Source organism: Lissotriton helveticus, chromosome 10 (assembly GCF_964261635.1).
Source record: "Lissotriton helveticus chromosome 10, aLisHel1.1, whole genome shotgun sequence".
NCBI lineage: Eukaryota > Metazoa > Chordata > Amphibia > Caudata > Salamandridae > Lissotriton > Lissotriton helveticus.
In genome coordinates, this window is record NC_136071.1 from 906,500,775 (window position 1) to 906,520,007 (window position 19,233).

The 19,233-nt window shown below is 42.6% G+C and overlaps 1 protein-coding gene across 2 annotated transcripts in view; it reads left to right on the forward strand.

The window, feature by feature from the left end:
* The window catches only part of ZDHHC3 (zDHHC palmitoyltransferase 3), a 122,932-nt gene that overhangs the window by 41,613 nt on the left and 62,086 nt on the right, over positions 1-19,233 (forward strand). For both annotated transcript variants that reach the window (XM_078663552.1, XM_078663553.1), the window contains exons 4-5: positions 7,631-7,727; positions 12,975-13,056. In XM_078663552.1, the coding sequence (XP_078519678.1) occupies positions 7,631-7,727; positions 12,975-13,056 (179 nt within the window). The remainder of the gene's footprint in view (positions 1-7,630; positions 7,728-12,974; positions 13,057-19,233) is intronic.

Sequence of the window (19,233 nt, forward strand, 5' to 3'; positions counted from 1 at the left end):
TCTGTTTTAAAAGACAGAGGACAAAAGTTAGTTTGGCTTCCTGCTCACCAGAAAGGGCGAGTAGGACCTAAAAATAGCTCGTCCTCATTAATTCTACCTCGCAAATGCAAGCGGGCGAGTGGATTTGTCGAGCCCTGTTTTATGGAAGGTCCTAAAAGAATAATACCTCCCAGGGTACCACCTACACCTGTCTGGAACCTGAACATTGTTCTCACAAGACTTATGGGCCCACCTTTTGAGCCATTACACAATTGTCCACTACAAATTCTTTCATGGAAGGTTGTATTTCTAATTGCTAGTACGTCATTAGGATATGTTGGTGAGCTACAGTCATTAACCTTGGAAGAACCCTTCTTTCAACTGTATAAGGGCTTCAAAAAGACAGAGAAGTTCTTCGTACAAACCCAAAATTCCTTACAAAATTAGTTTCTGCATTTCACATTAACCAATCAGTTGAGTTACCTGTGTTTTTCCCTCAACCTGATTCAGTAGCAAAAAGGGCTTTACACACACTTGAAGTCAAAAAAGCACTATTATACTACATTGATCGAACAAAGATTTCTGCAAAACCATTTTTTGTTGCGTTTGCTCCACCTCATAAAGGTAATCCTATCTCCAAATCTGGTATTTCTAGATGGATTATTAAATGTATCCTTGCTTGCTATATTAAAGCTTAAAGTTCTTTAACTATACCTCCTAGAGCACATTCTACACACAAAATAGGAGCATCTAGGGCCTTTTTAGGCAACATTCCCATAGCTGGCATATGTAAAGCAGCTACATGGTCTACTCCACAAACATTTACCAAACATTATTAAGTAGATGTATTAGCACATCAACAATCTAACGTAGAACAAGCAGTCTTAAGAACACCTTTTCAATCGACTACAACATCCACTGGTTAGCCACCGCTTTTGGAGGGCACTGCTATACAGTCTGCATAAGCATGTGTATCTACAGCACATGAAATGACCTACTGTGAGAGGTCAGAACCTAGCAGCCCTTGGCTGTGCTTCGGAGGAAAATGCATCACATGCAGCCTTACCTTACTTGGGAGTGTGTACGAATATGTGAAAATGAGTACGAGAGAGTGTGAAGATGTAGGAGTATGGTGGAACAAGCTATTGATTGGAAGGTGTGCGAGGGAGTGGAAGTAAGTCATCCGAAGTGGAAGTAAGTCATCCGTGTAGCAATCAATGGTGCAGCAGGTGCAGTTGTAACAGCGCCCAAAGTTAGAGAGTGTGCGCGTTATTGTGTTAGTAGTTAGAGTATGAGTGAGAATGAGCATGAGAGAGAATGTGAGTTGGAGTGAGTGAGGGAAAGAGGCTTAGACCCAGATTATAATAGTTTTCACACAACGCAGCGTCATGTGAGAGAGAATAGGAAAGCACCATATCTACAAAGATATGGCACTATCATCATCATGGAGTTTATTTCGGTCCTCAGACCATAAATGTGCAAATGCGTACAATTCATACAGAGATTTAGATACACACAAAAATACATTGGTAGTCAGTTAAAAGTGTTATTCCATTAATTGTTCTATGGCACTATCCTGATCTCTCTACCGCTGGTACAAAATTAGGCCGCAGGGCGCCATACACACACCTTTGCAGCATAGTGCCTGCATGAGTCCAGCTTGGATTTTATACTGGGAGGGTGGCCTTCCAGTACAAACTACGATGCTCTGACTAACTTTAGAACTTTACCTAGTTTTGATGTGTGCTGGACAGTGTAGTCCAGCACACATCAAAAAATAATTTGTTTGATTTTTTTCAGATTGGCACCTATGCAAATATAGACTGGGGTGACTCTGTAACCCCCAGGTGCTTTACTCTTGGGACTACCATGGTATTGTGCTCTCATTACAAATGAAGTGGAGGCACTGATTCGAATTAGGATATATATATATATATTTTTTTTATATATATTTTTTGTGTTTGGGGTACATAGTTACGTGATACTATAAATGTGATGTATATTTGTATATATGTATATGTGATAATTTGTAGATAGACTGTCGGTTGTTGTGTTTTCCTTGATGTTTGCTCATATATGTATGGATACATTTTATATGTAATTCTTTCATGTTTAATTTCTGTTTCACAAGATAATTAATTTTCTTGTTTGAGAATTAAATTTGGATCAATCCCTTCGGTACCCTTTTGTTGCTATCTTTTCATCTTAGGATGTCCCCTGCTCAGGTATAGGAGGGTTAAGTGGGCAGAACCCCTGACCATTTTTTTGCTAGTCTGGACAGTGTAGTACACATGCAAAAAGGGAAATGTTAGGAGAAATAAAAGCATTTCTCATCTTTAACACCTGCTTTCAAGTGCTATTTATTTTTTGCTGTAAAACACTGTCTACTAGTGTTAGTAGATTGGGGTTTTCACCAAAAAAACGTGGGTCTTTGTATGAGAACGCCCATGTGTAGGCTGGCTCTGTATATACTACACCAAAATGAGGTATAGAGTGCACAGAGTCCTGTGAAACCCCAAAGGTAGGCAGAGGTAAAAGTAGATAGCACCTTACTCTCTATTTGTGGTAGTGTAGGCGAGCAGTAAGACTTTATCAGAGGGTAGAGTTAAGTATTTGTATTACATACTCAGGCAGTAAAAGATTTCACACACTCAAAGACTGAACTCAGACCACACTACCACAAATAGAGAGTTAGGTGCTTTCTACTTTTACCTCTGCCTACATTTGGGGTTCCACTGGACTCTGTGCACACTATACCTCATTTTGGTGGCATCGGTGGGTTATACAACTTTGCATTTGTTGGACTGACTTGGTCAACACCTGATCACACACCAGAACTCTTAAATTGTCTTTAGAATTCCGACTTTTGAATTGACACATTTTCCCAAAATACTAAAAGTCTTGTTAGGGCCTTGGTTAAGTCACTTTAGAATTTTAGAAAAATTAAAGCTCACTTTAGTTAGGGGTAAAAGGGGTTAGAAGTTTTTTTTAACAATGTCTCTTAACAAGAACCCAGCTGTTGGTGAAGATAACAACAATGGCATAGAGAACCAGGTTGAGGAGCTCAACCTCACCTCTTATCTCCACTTAGAATTTAGGAAGTTGCTGTCTCTATCCAAACTTAAACTGAGAATGGTGAAGACCTCTCAGATGGGGAAGAAGATGGAGGGAATGAGGAAACATTCCATCCCCCACCCACTTCATAGGGAGAATACAATTCATAGTACCTTGATCCCACACAAGTGTCTCAGGTGCTCCTGAGGACTTGAGGACCGCCTCAATGAGGAGACCAACCTTTTAGTAAGGTGTACAAAAAGATTGGATCTGGAGACCAGACTCCTGGCTCTAGAGAAAGAGAGAGCAGAGATGGGCTTAGCAACCATCAATGTTGGCAGCAATTTACTAAATAAGGATACAGAGCAATCTTATGATCCTAAAATCCCCAAGTGGGTTGTCTCTAAGTATGAAGAGGGTGATGATATCACAAAATGGTTCACAGCCTTTGAGGGGGCCTGTGAAATGAGAAAAGTGACGAAGTCGCACTGGGGTCACTCATTTGGGAAATGTTCACTGGTAACTGCATGGACAGAATCCTGACCATTACAGGGGCAGATGCTGGGTCTTATGACCTCATGTAGAACACTCTGATTGAGGACTTTGGACTCACAACTGAGGAATATCGAATTGAATTCAGGGGAGCTCACAAAACTCAAAATCAGCGCTGGATTGACTTAGTTGACTACTCAGTCAAGACACTAGATGGTTGGTTAACTGGAAATAATGTGCATGATTTCAGTGGTATTTACAATCTGTTTATGAAAGAACATATTTTAAGTAATTGCACAAATGAGAAGTTACATCAGCGGCAGGGCACCCTTGGGTAATTGTGCGCTCTTACAAATTCCAATAACATAACATAACATTTGGTGGACCTAGTTCTAATTTCTTCCCAAGAATTGGGAAAGAAGGCAGACCATTGCGTCAAGACTAGGATAACAAAAAGAGCCACTGGGGGTGACCAAAATACAGGGGTTACAAAACCTCCCTAGGGGAAAGGGGTTGAGAATCCCAAAGATAAAAAGCCTGAGTCTTCTAAAGGGCCCCAAAAACCTGCTCAGGGGGGTGGGTCCCAAAACTCTTCCCAGTCCAGTAATCAATACAAAGGGAAGAACTTTGATACCCTAAAGGCCGGGTTTTTCAACTGTGAGAAGTTAGGACACTTAACTGGAGATGCTACTTGTCCTAACAAGAAGGCCCTCGTCCTCCTACAACTACTCCTGGTGTAGTCAGTCTCCAGATGGGATCAACAGTGTGCCCAGAGCAAATCGGGAGTCACAGTGAAGCAGTTCTAGTCACAGAGGGTGAAGTTGAGTTTGCCACTTTAGCTGTGTGGCCACCCAACTTAAAGAAGTATTTGCAATACCCCTGGATCAATGAGACTAGAATAGAGGCCCTGACGGATACAGGGGCCAGTGTCACTTTGGTGAGAGATACACTGGTTTCCCCAGAGCAATACCTCATTGGGAAAACTTACCCAGTCACCAATGCTGACAGTGCTACTACTGACCATGCTATGGCTATGGTGACACTAAACTGGGGTGGGGGGTCACTGGCTAGAAACAGGTAGTGGTCTATCCAAAGCTTCCAGCTGCATATCTACTTGGTAATGACCTAGAAACCTCAGCATGGGCTGAGGTAGAATTAAAAACCCAATGCAGCAATGCTGGACATCTATGAGATTGTGTGTGTCAAGATTAGAGCACAGAGCTGAAAGCAGGGTGGAAAAGAAGTGTTTGAGCCTGAAAGAATGGCCCCACCTCCCAAGAAGAACAGCAAAATAATCAGGACCTCTCTCCTCTGGGAGAGTACCTGAAAGCCCCAGAGGGAACTGAGCCCATGAAACTTGACCCTTACCAGGTTGAACTCTTGGGCCCAGGGGGACCCACTAGGGAAGAGCTGTGCCTTGGACAGCAGTCCTGTCCAACTCTTGAGAGCCTGAGGCAGTAAGCTGCTGCACGTGAAAAGGGAGATGTCAGTGGTATCCACAGAGTCTATTGGGAGTAGGGACTACTGTACACTGAGGCCAGAGACCCCAACCCTGCAGCCACTAGGAGAGTGGTAGTGCCTCTAAAGTACAGGGAGTTCTTACTAACTTTAGCTCATGACATCCCCTAGCTGGACATCTGGGCCAAAACAAAACTTGGGAAAGGCTAGTTAGCCACTGTTACTGGCCCCAGATGTCTCAGAAGGTAAAGGAGTGTGTCAGCTCCTGTGTCACCTGTCAAGCCAGTGCCAAAACAAGTGAACACCCAAAGGCCCCCTTAATTCCACTACCAGTGGTTGGGGCTCACTTTGAAAGGGTGGACATAGTGGGTCCACATGAACCTCCCACAGCATCAGCCAACACATTCATACTGGTGGTAGTGGATCATGTCACAAGTATCCTGAAGCAATTCCGATTAGGACTACTACAGCTCCTGCAGTAGCCAAGGCCCTCATTGATATCTTCACCTTTCCTCCTCAGACAAGAATCGACAAGAAGAAGAGAAGAAGGACTGAAGAACCCGAGGTGAAACTAAGATAAGGAGGATGCCCACTGACTCGGCCCCAGCCCTACTGACCTGTCCCCACCTCGAACCTGCTCCAGCGAAATCCCGGTGTGTTCTGCAGCCAGCCACCTCAAGAACCCCGAGGACCTGCACTGCCTTTCAAGTCAAACACTTTGTTTTCCGTGAGCACCGGATTTCCTCACCAACAGACTCTGGCCCCAGCCAAAACGGTGCGTCTGCACCACTCTGCACCTGACGCCTACGGCCCAAGTTCGAGTGGCCCAACACCACGAGGAGATCTCCCCGGCGATCCTGACCTGAAATCTGGTCATCTCTGACCTGCCTCAAATCACCAAGCAAAGCTGCAGCCTCTTTTTGGAGGATCCCCCCGGACCGTGACTGGAGCTGGTAAGAAAACCAGATGCCTAAAGACACCCCTGCAGCCCCACGGCCTTAGGTGGCCCAACCGACGGATTCCCAGCATTATGGGCATACCAACTTACCTCTCCAACCGGTGGTCACCTCCAGAAGATCTTCATCCCTGAGCCTGCAGTCTTTTTCGCAACCAGAGACTCTGCATTGAAAACAACAGGGCGCCTGACATCAAACCAGCACCCTGCACCCAGCCGTCCCGCGCCGCTGCAGGTGTACTTAGGGTGCTAACTCGGATCCCCCTTTACTTTGAGCCTGACACCTGGAGCTTTGCTCCCACAACCTTGTGGCCTTTTTGTGAGCAGCCACCTACCGGAGGCCCCCATCCCCTATTGGATAACATTGGGCCTCAGCACACTGCACCCGGCCGCCCTAGTGCTGCTGAGGGTGCTTTAAGAGTGCATCCTTGACCCTGGGGAACCCTGGTTCTAACCCCAGAATACCAACTCCCACAACCAAGTACTTACCTGTTAACCGATAACCATATTTTCTCCATAGGAATACATTGACTGTTTTTTCCTGAACATTTTTCTAAGTGTGGGGTTGGTTTTGTATGAGAACTTGAAAAAATGCAATTAACTTAAAACTGCTTTACTTACCTTCACTCGAGAGATACAGCAGGCATCCCATAATCTGTGTGTGGCACTTAGTGTAGTCTTGCCACCCTTCTTTTTCTCGAAGTGCTGTCTAATACATTCTTATAAGTGTACCAGAAATCATCAATTACATTGCCTGGCTTAATCGCCTTCAACACCTGTACTCTATTGCGTGTGTCAGGTGAGAGTGTCATGTTTCCAGCAGGTGTAGATGTAGATTCTTCTCCTTAGAGTTTGACACACCTTTAATAGAATGCCACAATGCAACGACACATGCAGAAACCATTTACTGTCACAACAAGAATGAAATTCCTTCTAGCTGGTGGGCTGTGCCTTACGACGAGCACAAGAAAGTAGGTGGGAAGGAACAAGGCACCTGACCATTAAATGGGGAAAAGGTGTATTAAGGTATTGAATCCCAGATTGGCTGGCTTAAGGGCTCAATAGTTCTGGACCCAAGAGTTCATAACCTGGGGCTGAAGCATGACACCATATTGAAATTACTGAAAATATTGCAAACCTCTACATTAGACCTCACATACTCGAACCCTAGAACTATTTTTTAATAGCTAATTATTTCATGCATACAAGTGCAAGCCTCATCAGAAAAAACTTGTGTTTTAAGAATTTGTAAATGTCTGGTCTGTCCATTTTATGAATTTTGGTCACTTTGCAATAAGAATGTGTAATCTTAACTGAATCGATTTAATCTTTGCTAACGTAGTGATGTAATATTTTACAGTATGTTTTGTAAACATGACTGCTTGATGTCGAGTCAAACTTTTTTTTTTTTTAAATCAATGTCCTTTTTGAAAATGGGCTATTTAGAGATTACTTTTCTGAATGCTTGATAATGCTTCACTGTGCTGATTGTTTTATTTGAGTTTCAAAGGCATTTTTATATCCATCAAATAATTGTATTTGAGTGTTAATGTGTCACAGTTTATGAATCATAGGATCTTAAAGTGGAAGTATAATTAAAAATTGTAAATTATTTTGCAAAGACATTAAGAAAAGCTGGTGATATTATCAACACGCTCAAAAGTGTTTGCTTTTTCCTATGCTTATTTTCAGTGTTTGTAGGCGGTGTATTCGAAAAATGGACCATCATTGTCCTTGGGTTAATAACTGTGTTGGTGAGACAAATCAGAAGTTCTTCGTATTGTTTACAGTAAGTATGTTGATTATTAGTTCATGTACTTTTGCTCATTCTTTAAAGCATATTACTAAAGTCTTCATTTGGTAATCATTCAAGACTGAAATAATTTGAGAGTAAATGTTAAATTGTTATTATGACATTTCTTCTGTCCTTTGTTAAATAAATACTGAATATTACTTATAAGAATTAACAACAAGGAAGAGAGTAGTAGCAGGTTACCTATCTAAAGCATTGATACTCAAAGTATGGCAAGTATGGACGCATACTGCCCTCGTGACCTTTACACTCACCCCCTGGTCAACAGGAGCACTGGGCTGCGTTTTACTTGATTCATCACTAACAATCAAAAGATATTAAACAGCCAATCGATTATTTCAAGGTTAATTGGTGTTAAAGAAAGGATGTAACTCGGGAGTACTGCACCGCTTTTCTTTAGACACACTGGTTTAAATAAACTCATCTGGCAGCAAAAGTCTTCAAAATTCAAAAAGTGTATTTAATTAACATGCAAAACAATTTTACCTTAGTACAACTGATTAGGTTCAGGCCTAAAATTGTCCTCCCACCCCACCCCCCCTTGGACCAGTGAGGGGGTTGATGGTACAAACTACCTCTACCCTTGAGCAAGTGTGGGGAGTGTAGTTTCTTTTAAATCCCCTCTGTTATTAGGTGAGGCAGTAGAACAAACCTGTGATGTCCCCACTTTTCCACAGGGGTCATATATTAAAGCCCATGTCCCTAGGAATATTTTGATTTTTAAAATGTTTCCTAAAGTTTGCCAAGTTTGGGAGAAGTTGAGCTTGGTGATTTAAGTGGTATTGAAGAAATACCTCAAAGATGCCTGGGCTCATTTAAAAAACATATTATCAACATCATAATTCAACAACACTTTCACCCTCATACAGCCGCCCAACCAACATGTATAACTGCACACCGTAATTATATGTCCATACAACTCCCAGAACATGGCCACACATACTCTAGTAAACAATCACACAGGCATGTTCGTATACACACTCCCTTCCCAGTGACCTTTATAGTTTAAGGAAAACAGTAAGTTTTCTTAAAATAATCCTCACCCACTAAGATGTCCAATGGTGGCATGCTTCCATCATCGGGTTCTTCCTGCCCTGCTGCGGGACAGGGCGTGCTGTGACCAACAAAGACGTGGGCGCACTTTGTAAGATGTAAACTATAAGGTAAATTATGGTATAAGAGTGGGAGTGTCTGTTTTTGGGTTACAAAATACCTGGCTGGATAGGAACTAGATGGGAATTGTAAAAAGTGGGGAAAGGAGAAACACACTTCTATGTGTGTATCTCAACGGACTTGTTTCAAGCCATTACCCCAAGGCAAAGTATGCAGGGCAAGGGAGCTGCTTTGAAGACTGTGACTACAAGCGTCCCTTCCCCCGTTGAGCTCATGGGGCCAGATTTCGGCATTTCAAATATCTTTACAAGAAAAATACCAATTGGGTATCGTATTGCACTTATTTATCCTTAATATTGATTAAGAAGACCTATTTGGTCTCAGTATTAGGAGTGGTACTTGGGATCATTGTCATGGTCCTGAAGAAAAGCCTTCGTGTAATGGCTTGAAACATGTCGACCGTGAGAGAGACACAATGACGTTTGTTTCCCCTTTCCCTACTTTGCACAATACCAGCTATAGGATTGAATAAATATTTAGTTCCCATCTACCCAGGTATTTGTTAACCCAAAAATAGACCCTCTCACTCTTATACCATGTATTCTTCTTGGCTTTCCATCCATACTCCCCACTTCTTTCTTATTCTTGTCCCTTCCTTCAACTCCTTATTATCTTTGCACCTTTGCCTCATCTCTGCTTCTCGAAGAATGCCGTGCTATAGGGGATGGTAATGCTCCATAGGTCACTGTGAGGACTCTGTCTCTTTAAAACATGCCTTGATAAATTCATCACTGTTAATGCACTTACAGTATATACCTGAATGCAACCAAAATGTTCTCAGGGACTGAGATTCTGATGTGGCCAACTCCATGTTTCCTCCTTAAAAGGTGACAAATATCCATATTTTGATGGATTGGACTGATTGTAACTCCTGTTTTGAGTGCAGTACATTTGTGAGGTGTGCCAAGAACCCACCAGTTATGTCAGAATCTATATCTATAAACCGAGCCTCAACCTAATAACGTGCTACCATGTATGATCTTTGCTTCAAATTTTAAGGGCATCATGTTTCTAAGTAAAATCCCCATCTGCACGATAACGACTAGCCTATTAACAAAAAAAGGGATTTATCAGGAAGGATTGATGCAACAGATGGCTGTCTTGTGCATCACATCCTACCCTGTGTCAAGCCATCAGGCATTGTTGACCACCAGTTTGTGAAGGATCCATACCAACAGCAGTCAAGAGTCTGGATCGACAGGCATGGACGCCAGTGAGGGATTGCAGCTGCTACCCATGGCTTGCTCTTCAGTACCTTGGCAATGTCCTTGCTACCACAGTTCTCAGTGGGCTCGAAGGCAAAAGTAGAAAGTAAACAGATCTTTGAGAGACATTTATGTAGTAGCTCCTTCTTATACCTTCCCTGAGCCCCACCAGCCTCAAATTAGGCTCTTGAATGGCATCGACAGAGCCGAGGTGTAAGCAGTATTTGGTCATATGGAGTCAAAGGGTGTGTGATATCTCTTCTCTACCCCCTGACATTTCAGAGAATTGACGTCAATGTGGATATGATGTGTGCCATTCCACTAAGGGTGAGATATTCTTTTGACCCGGGCGGTAGATTGTTAATATATCTGGAGGAGTCCCTAATTGTGGACCAGACAGAGAAGAATCTGACCGTGTAGTTCTGAGTAATCTGTTCTTGTGGGTTCTTCTGTATTTTTACCTATTTCTGTCAGACTAGTGAAATCAGAAAAAACTAGTCCAGAAAAAACGTAAAGCTGAGCTTTGCAAACTATGACTAAATGTGAATCTGAACCAAGATAGTCTTTGAAGTTTGGAATGTCTGATTTGACAACTCAGTGGTAACGTCTATCCAGTGATAGAAAATGACTGAATCAATGTCCCTAATTTTGTTTCACAGGTTGACTTTTATATTTTTAGATCAAATTTCAAGGATGCTTGATTGGACAACTGAGTGCATTCTGTTGTTGCGCTCCCTACATATATATATGTCAATGAGCTGCAATCAATCATGTAATTAAAGATCTAATATTACCAGTAACATACCAGACGTTTGAAGATGAAAATTAAAGAATTACATAAGACTTATCACTTGAATTAACATAGTCCAAACACAAAGAAGTTGTGTAGAACTGTAATTGGTCTACATGCTCAGCCACATTGCTTGTGTATTTGCTCACTTCAATCATTATCTATAAAGACTTTGTAAATGCAATTTAAAGATGAAACTTTAAATTTGTAAGAAATTATGGGTATTTCGGAGACAAAGAGAAAACAAATTCACTTATTACATGAGCTTCAATTTCAATCACAGAAATGTGTCTTATTCATCCTGATTAAATAAAAACAAAAAGATTTACTGTAATCAGAAGTTGTAGATAAATAGAACCATAGACAAATAGAACCATATTGATAGAAACAATTGGATTTAATTTATCTTCTGAATTTCCTAAAATGGAGAGATGCTGATGAGGGCATGTGTAAATTGATTAATCCATTGTTTATAAATGTTTGTTTGAAAATTGCAGTTGAATTATTAGCCCTTTTGGTCTGACCTTGATGTAACTGTTCTGCTTATCGATATTAATTCTGCTCGCCTAATCTGTTACCTCTCCTGTTAATACATAGCTACATAGCAATCTATAGCAATACAGTATAGATTAAAGTTAATTGAAGGAGTCTGTAATTTGCACTATTTCAAAATCAAATAAAAATATTTAAAACCATCATCCCATATTTAAAACCATCAGATCTTTAGAATGCTCTACTACAGGTTGGCTCCTGGTCTCATGAGTGAAAGACCAAGGATAGTCACAGTCCTTCGGGATTGGTTGTAAGAACTCATAACAATGGCCCTAAGGAGACTGTGGGTCAGTTTGGAAACCAAGGGTAGTGGAAGATTTCTCCTGGCATTTCCTTACACGCCTAAAGCAAACACTGAACTTGGTGCTAGTTCTCCTACCTAGGGAACCCACAAGTTATGCTTTCATGTGAGGTGAGCGAGATGGCCATAACCATGTGGCCACCCCACCCCCTCAAAAACAAATAATGGCGTTGGTGACTATTAATTGGATCTTTTGCACCTTTTGATTTGGTGTCATAACCCCTGCCAGTTGCTTACTGGGAGCCCTTGATAAAGTAGGTTGGGATAACCAAGATAAAACAGAGTTGTAGTTAGAGGGCCTTCTCAGGTGGCAGTCAAAATGTGTGGCTCAGTTGGCCTGCAATTAGTGGGAGAAACAGGTGCTTGGAAAGAGGAGGATAATAAAAAAGAGCTAGAGTTTCACCATTTAAACAGAGACTTAAATAAATGCGTATGCAAATCTTCTCCCTTTTGTGGTGCTGCCTAACACTAAAAAAGTAAGTATCCAAGATATGATAGGCATGTGTCCTGTAAAATGGGCAGGGAAAAGACAAGACTGTTCCTGCCTAATCCTGGGGTAAAGAGATCTATCTGTCTGAAGAGATAACCATGGATGAATTGACATTTCTTCAGTGATGCCACAGAAGTCTGGCTGAGGATTGCCTTTTAATGATCTTGTGGTACAACAGTTCCTCCTTTTAAATAAAAATGCAATTTAAAACATTTTCTTTCTTTTAGTAGATTTTGTGTTCTTGATAATAGTTAGTATCAGTTTATTTTCCATATCATATTGCATAATTCGCTGTTGTATCTTATAAATGGAGACTGTAGTTCTTCGGCATGAATCAGTTTGGAGAGGACATAGAAGAGGAAACGATCCCCTTCCCCCCCACTGTTTACTCCTATTGTGGACCTTCCTCAAAGGTTTTCCTTTATTTTTACTGCCCTTTAGTGTTTCCCTGTGTATGGACCACACCGGAAACAGCAGGTGGGGATGACACTTTATGATGATATACGCAGTCTCTGATAGACGTAATCTGCTTCAGCACCACAGAGCCTCTGACTTCGTACTGAAAACGTAGTGAAAAGGATGATTTCAGGCTGACTGTAGCATTTAAGAGAATACATAAACTATAACTTAATGTTTCATGTTTACAGTTCAATATTTAATAAAATCTATAGGCTACACTGTTTATTTGGATTTCTAACTTTTTGTATTACAGATGTATATAGCACTAATCTCCTTACATGCCCTAATTATGGTGGGGGTTCACTTCTTGTATTGCTTTGAGGAAGACTGGACAAGTGAGTACAAAGTATATTTGTGTTCTTATTACGCGTTTACCTTAGAACAGATTTAAATACTTCTGCATGGTTAGGATATATTTGCTCCAGATTGTTTACTTATTTTCACCAATACAGTTTCCTCTTTTTGCACATTCTGGAAAAGGGGATTATCATACTGGTTTTCTTGCGTCCTGTCTAAAGGTAGCCATGACTGGGTAGTTCATAGCTTTCCTAATGACCATCAGTTGCAGAAGTGTCGTTATCGGCAGTCATCATCATAATCAACAATTTTATTTCGGTTCTTGGAACCATAAAAGTACACCTAAAACCATACAGATTTCGTAAAAACATGGTGGATTGGAAAATAGTCCATTACAGTACGGATCAGCGAAAATAGAATAAAACATATTACACTCGATAGCAAGATAAGCCCATCAAAACCCTTCATTATTAATACTTAGCAAGAGATGACCGCTTGATAGTGATTCCAAGATGGCTGAATGTAAAGGATTTGCTGATTGAAGTAAATTAGGTTATCTTAATATGTGACATGATCTACAGGCTCCAGACAGAAAGCCCATTTATAATACCAATATGAAAACAGAAGTACCTATTTATTGTTATACTTTTATGTTCGAGGCATATGGGCTGCAGATGGTACATTTATGAATAGATCGCCATCTGGTGTTGGGCTCGGATGATTGCACTTTGTTTTTCTCTTGGAGAAGTCTTTGTCGTCATAGATGACTCCTCCTCTTGGTGTTAGTGCGCATGGGCATCGGCTCCATCCTTAGATTGTTTTTTTCCGCCATCGGGTTCGGATGAGGATCGAAGCGCTCCGGACCGACTTTAACAAAGAAGGTTATAACCGGCGCGTAATCCTTTCCAAATCGACGGTATCGTTATCGAACGCGACTTTACTCCATACCGACGCGGTTCGAAGGACGACGACTACGAGAAACTCGACGTAGTCCAGCCCGGGGTCCATGGAAAGGACTCCATTCAAAAAATGTCCAACGTGTGGTGCTAAGTTCCCACACAAGGACCTACACGAGGTGTGCAACCTCTGCTTGTCCCCTGAACACGAATCCAGGGACTGTGAGGCCTGTGCAGCGTTCTCTTCAAAGTCGACGATTAGAAACCGTCGAGCCCGAAGACACGAGGTATCGAGAATGCAGTCACAAGCAATCCCGGAGCTGTTCGAGGACCAGCACCCAGAAGAGGAGGAAGAAGAGGCCGACGAGGCGGGGTCAGAAGCGGACGAGTCCGACGTCGAGGAAATCGACGTCCAACAAACCGTGAGTGACGACGTCCCTTTACCAAAGAACAGACCCCGCACGGTGTCGACCCCGCCCTCGAGCCCGGTCAGACACCGAAAAAAGTTTCCAACGCCCCGCCTTCGAGCCCGGCAACGAAACAGAAACCGAAACACTCGGTCTCCCATCATAGTGGTTCCGGTTCCGATAAACGGACCACATCGACACCGAAGCACCAAGTCAAGGAAAGCTCGAAGTCGAAGCAGTCCATGTCGACACCGAAGCACGCTTCGGCGCCGAAAACACCCTCGACACCGGGGACATCTTCGATACCGAAGAAATCGGATCCGAACAAAATCTCGGCACCGAAAATACAAATGGACATTCAAAAGAAAAAACACCTTTCGGAACCGAAAAATACGGTACCGACACAGGAACACGGGACTGATCCTAAACAAAAGACTTTGTTTATTGACCCAAAGACTGGCAAGGTAGTCACAGAACTACCTAAAAAGAGGAAGAATGAACATTCGGACGACAAGACTCATCCGAAGAAGAGAACAATGGGGACGAATACAACTCCTCCCTCTTCTCCCAAACCTCACACACCATCTTCTCCTCTTCCTCACAATAGGCCAAATATTCCTCCCACACGACCATCTACACCTACAACAGATGTAGAGAGTGACACAGGGGAAGGGGAACATCCTGGGGATGACGAGGACACAATCCCAGAGGAGGCAGACCCATGGGAAGAGTATAATGTAGGGTCAGATAATGATACCGACCCTGAATCATATCCCTCAAAACCCTCACCTCCTGATGACAATACTGGGTTTGCACAACTCATTACTAGAGCAGCAACATATCATAAGGTAGACCTACATACAGAACCTCAAATACAGGACTTCTTATTAGAAACACTACCTACTGCACAAAGAACATCAGGAACACTACCAATGCTTAAGGGCCTTCTCAGTCATACATCAGAGATCTTCAAGGACCCAGTGAGGGCTAGGGTATTGAACCCAAGAATCGATAAAAAATATAGGGCAGCTCCAAAAGACCCAATATACATTAAAGGGCAAATTCCTCTAGACTCACTAGTGGTCACAAACGCTCGCAAGAGAGCAAACTCTTTATCTACAGGAGAAGCTCCACCTCCTGACAAAGAGTCTAAACTAATAGATGCCTCTGGCAAGAGAGTAGCATCTCAAGCGGCAAACAGTTGGCGCATAGCTAATACGCAAGCGCTACTTGCAAGGTATGACAGAGCGCATTATGATGAATTAGAAAAACTCATCACACATCTCCCTAAAGAACATCAAAAGAGGGCAGATCAACTCATACAAGAAGGGAAGTTAATTACTAACACTTCAATAAAGTGCGCCCTAGACGCGGCAGAAACTGCGGCAAGGTCTACAAACACAAGCATCATGTTAAGGAGACATGCATGGCTCAGAGTATCAGGGTTCAAACAAGAGGTACAAACATCGTTACTGAACCAACCTTTTGATGGGAAAACACTTTTCGGCACAGGGACAGATGAGGCCCTAGAAAAGATGAAGAAGGATACCGAAACGGCTAAATCAATGGGAGCATTGCAACAGCCGACACAAAGAGGTTCCTTTCGTAGATCCACCTATAGAGGAGGATCCAAAAATACAGGTACAAACCAGCAGCAAACCTCTTTTACACCTACATCACCCAGAGGTAATTCGAGAGGTAGCTACAGGGGTAACAACAACAAGGGGAGAGGTCGCGGAAACAACAACAACCGCAACTCTCCAACCCCAAAACAGTGACTTCATAAAGCTTCCCCCAGACCATATAACACCGGTCGGGGGACGCCTATCACAGTTCCTACCTGTCTGGGAAAACATCACATCAGACAGGTGGGTAAGACAAATTATCCAACATGGTTATTGCCTAGAACTCACAGCTACCCCACCAAACATCCCCCCCAAACAGCGTCCAATGAAGCAAGATCACCTGACACTGTTAAAACAAGAAGTACTATCACTGCTAGAAAAGCATGCCATAGACAAGGTTCCACAGCACCAACAAGGAACAGGAGTATACTCCCTATACTTCCTAATTCCCAAAAAGGACGGGTCTCTAAGGCCAATACTGGACCGAAGACCTCTCAACGCATACATAAATTCGGAACATTTCCACATGGTCACGCTCCAACAAGTACTTCCTTTACTGAAGAAAGGGGACTTTCTTTCTACACTGGATCTAAAAGACGCTTACTTTCATATCCCTATTCACAAAGCCCACAGGAAATACCTCAGGTTTGTGGTAGAAGGACAACATTATCAGTTCAAGGTCCTTCCATTTGGTGTCACAACGGCACCAAGAGTGTTCACAAAATGCCTGGCAGTGGTAGCAGCTCACCTAAGAAGACAACAAATTCATGTCTTCCCATACTTGGACGACTGGCTAATAAAGGCCAGGTCACAAGAGGAATGTCTTCAAAACACACAAAAGACAATTCAGCTACTACACCAGCTAGGGTTCACGGTGAACTACACAAAGTCACACCTACAACCAAACAAGGTTCAACAGTACCTGGGGGCTACTATAGACACAGAAAAAGCCAAAGTGTACCCCAACGCAGTCAGGATCCAAACAATGCTTACAATCATTCAAAGATTTCAGCCGCAACACTCACTAACAGCAAGAGTGTTCATGCAGCTATTAGGCATGATGTCATCCTGCATACTGCTAATACCATATGCCAAACTACAAATGCGTCCGCTACAAGAATGCTTAGCGACACAGTGGAATCAGGCTCAAGGGCAGATTACAGATCTGGTGTTGGTAGACGACCGCACACACCGCTCTCTGAAGTGGTGGAACATAACAAACATTGCCAAGGGGCGGTCGTTCCTAGAACCAATTCCACAGGTGACAATAACAGCAGACGCATCGCTCACCGGATGGGGAGCACATATGGACAAATACACAGTACAAGGAAGGTGGAGTGTGCAGGAAAGAACACTGCACATCAACCATCTAGAACTACTAGCAGTGTTTCTAGCATTGAAAGCCTTCCAGATACATGTTACCAACAAAGCAGTCCTGATCAGAACAGACAACATGACAGCAATGTATTATATTCAAAAACAGGGGGGGACGCACTCTCTCCAACTATCCAGACTAGCACAGGAAATTTGGAGATGGGCCATTCCTCAAAACATCTATCTGTTAGCCGAACACCTACCAGGAGTCCAAAACCAGATAGCAGACATCTTAAGCAGACAGTCGGAACAAATACACGAATGGGAACTGCACCAACAAATACTGCAGCCATTCTTCCAAAGATGGGGACAACCAGAGATAGACCTCTTTGCCACTCATCAGAACGCAAAATGCCAAAACTTCGCGTCCAGGTACCCACATCACCTGTCGCAGGGCAATGCGTTATGGATAAATTGGTCAAACAAATTTGCATACGCTTTTCCCCCTCTCCCACTAATTCCATTAGTGGTCAGGAAGCTGCAACAACACTCAATGACCATGATACTAGTGGCACCCACGTGGGCAAGACAGCCGTGGTACACCACGCTACTGCAACTCTCACAAGTGCCACACCAAAAATTACGAATTCTACCCATGCACCTTACACAGAACCATGGAGAAATAATGCACCCAGATCCAACTCAATTGAACTTAGCGATCTGGCTCCTGAAATCCTAGAATTTGGGTACTTAGATCTACCTCCAAATTGCATGGAGATAATTAAACAAGCGAGACGTCCCACCACTAGAGCATGCTATGCAGCTAAGTGGAAGAGGTTTGCTATACACTGTACTAATAACAATATCAACCCTCTGGACGTATCAACAAAGGAGATTATTTGCTACTTATTACACTTACAGCAATGTAATCTAGCGTACACATCTATCAGAGTACATCTAGCAGCTATAGCAGCGTACCTACAAAACAGGCAACACATATCACTGTTCAGAGTACCAGCTATAAAGGCATTCATGGAAGGCCTTAAAAGAGTCATTCCACCAAGATTACCACCTTCACCAGTCTGGAACCTCAACGTAGTACTCACCAGACTAATGGGGCCACCCTTCGAACCTATGCATAGGTGCGAAATACAATTCCTTACATGGAAGGTGGCTTTCCTTATAGCCATTACCTCACTCAGGAGAGTAAGTGAATTACAGGCATTGACAATACAAGAACCATTCCTACAATTACACCAGAATAAAGTGGTTCTTAGAACAAACCCAAAGTTCTTGCCTAAGGTAATCTCAGCATTCCACATCAATCAGCCAGTGGAATTACCAGTCTTCTTTCCAAAGCCACAAACGGTGGCAGAAAGGGCTCTACATACACTAGATGTCAAAAGAGCCATTTTGTACTACATAGAAATAACACAAAACTTCAGGAAAACTAAACAACTATTTGTAGCATTTTCCACAACACATAAGGGCAATCCTATCTCTAAAGCAGGCATCGCTAGATGGATTGTAAGATGTATACAAATATGTTACATCAAAGCAAAGAGAACATTAACTGTTCCTCCTAGAGCTCATTCTACACGAAAACTAGGAGCATCTATGGCATTCTTAGGGAACATTCCCCTAGATGACATATGTAGAGCAGCAACTTGGTCTACACCACATACATTCACAAAACACTACTGTGTTGATGTACAGGCTGCACAACAAGCCAGAGTGGGCCAAGCTGTATTAAAGACTTTATTTCAAACAGTTGCGACAGACACTGGTGACCACCGCTAGGGAGGTAACTGCTTTACAATCTATTCATAAATGTACCATCTGCAGCCCATATGCCTCGAACGGAATATGCTACTTACCAGTATGCATCTGTTCTTGGCATAGAGGGCTGCAGAGTGGTACATGCCCTCCCAGCCTCCCCGGAAACCTGTGTCTGTCCCAACATTATCTTATTT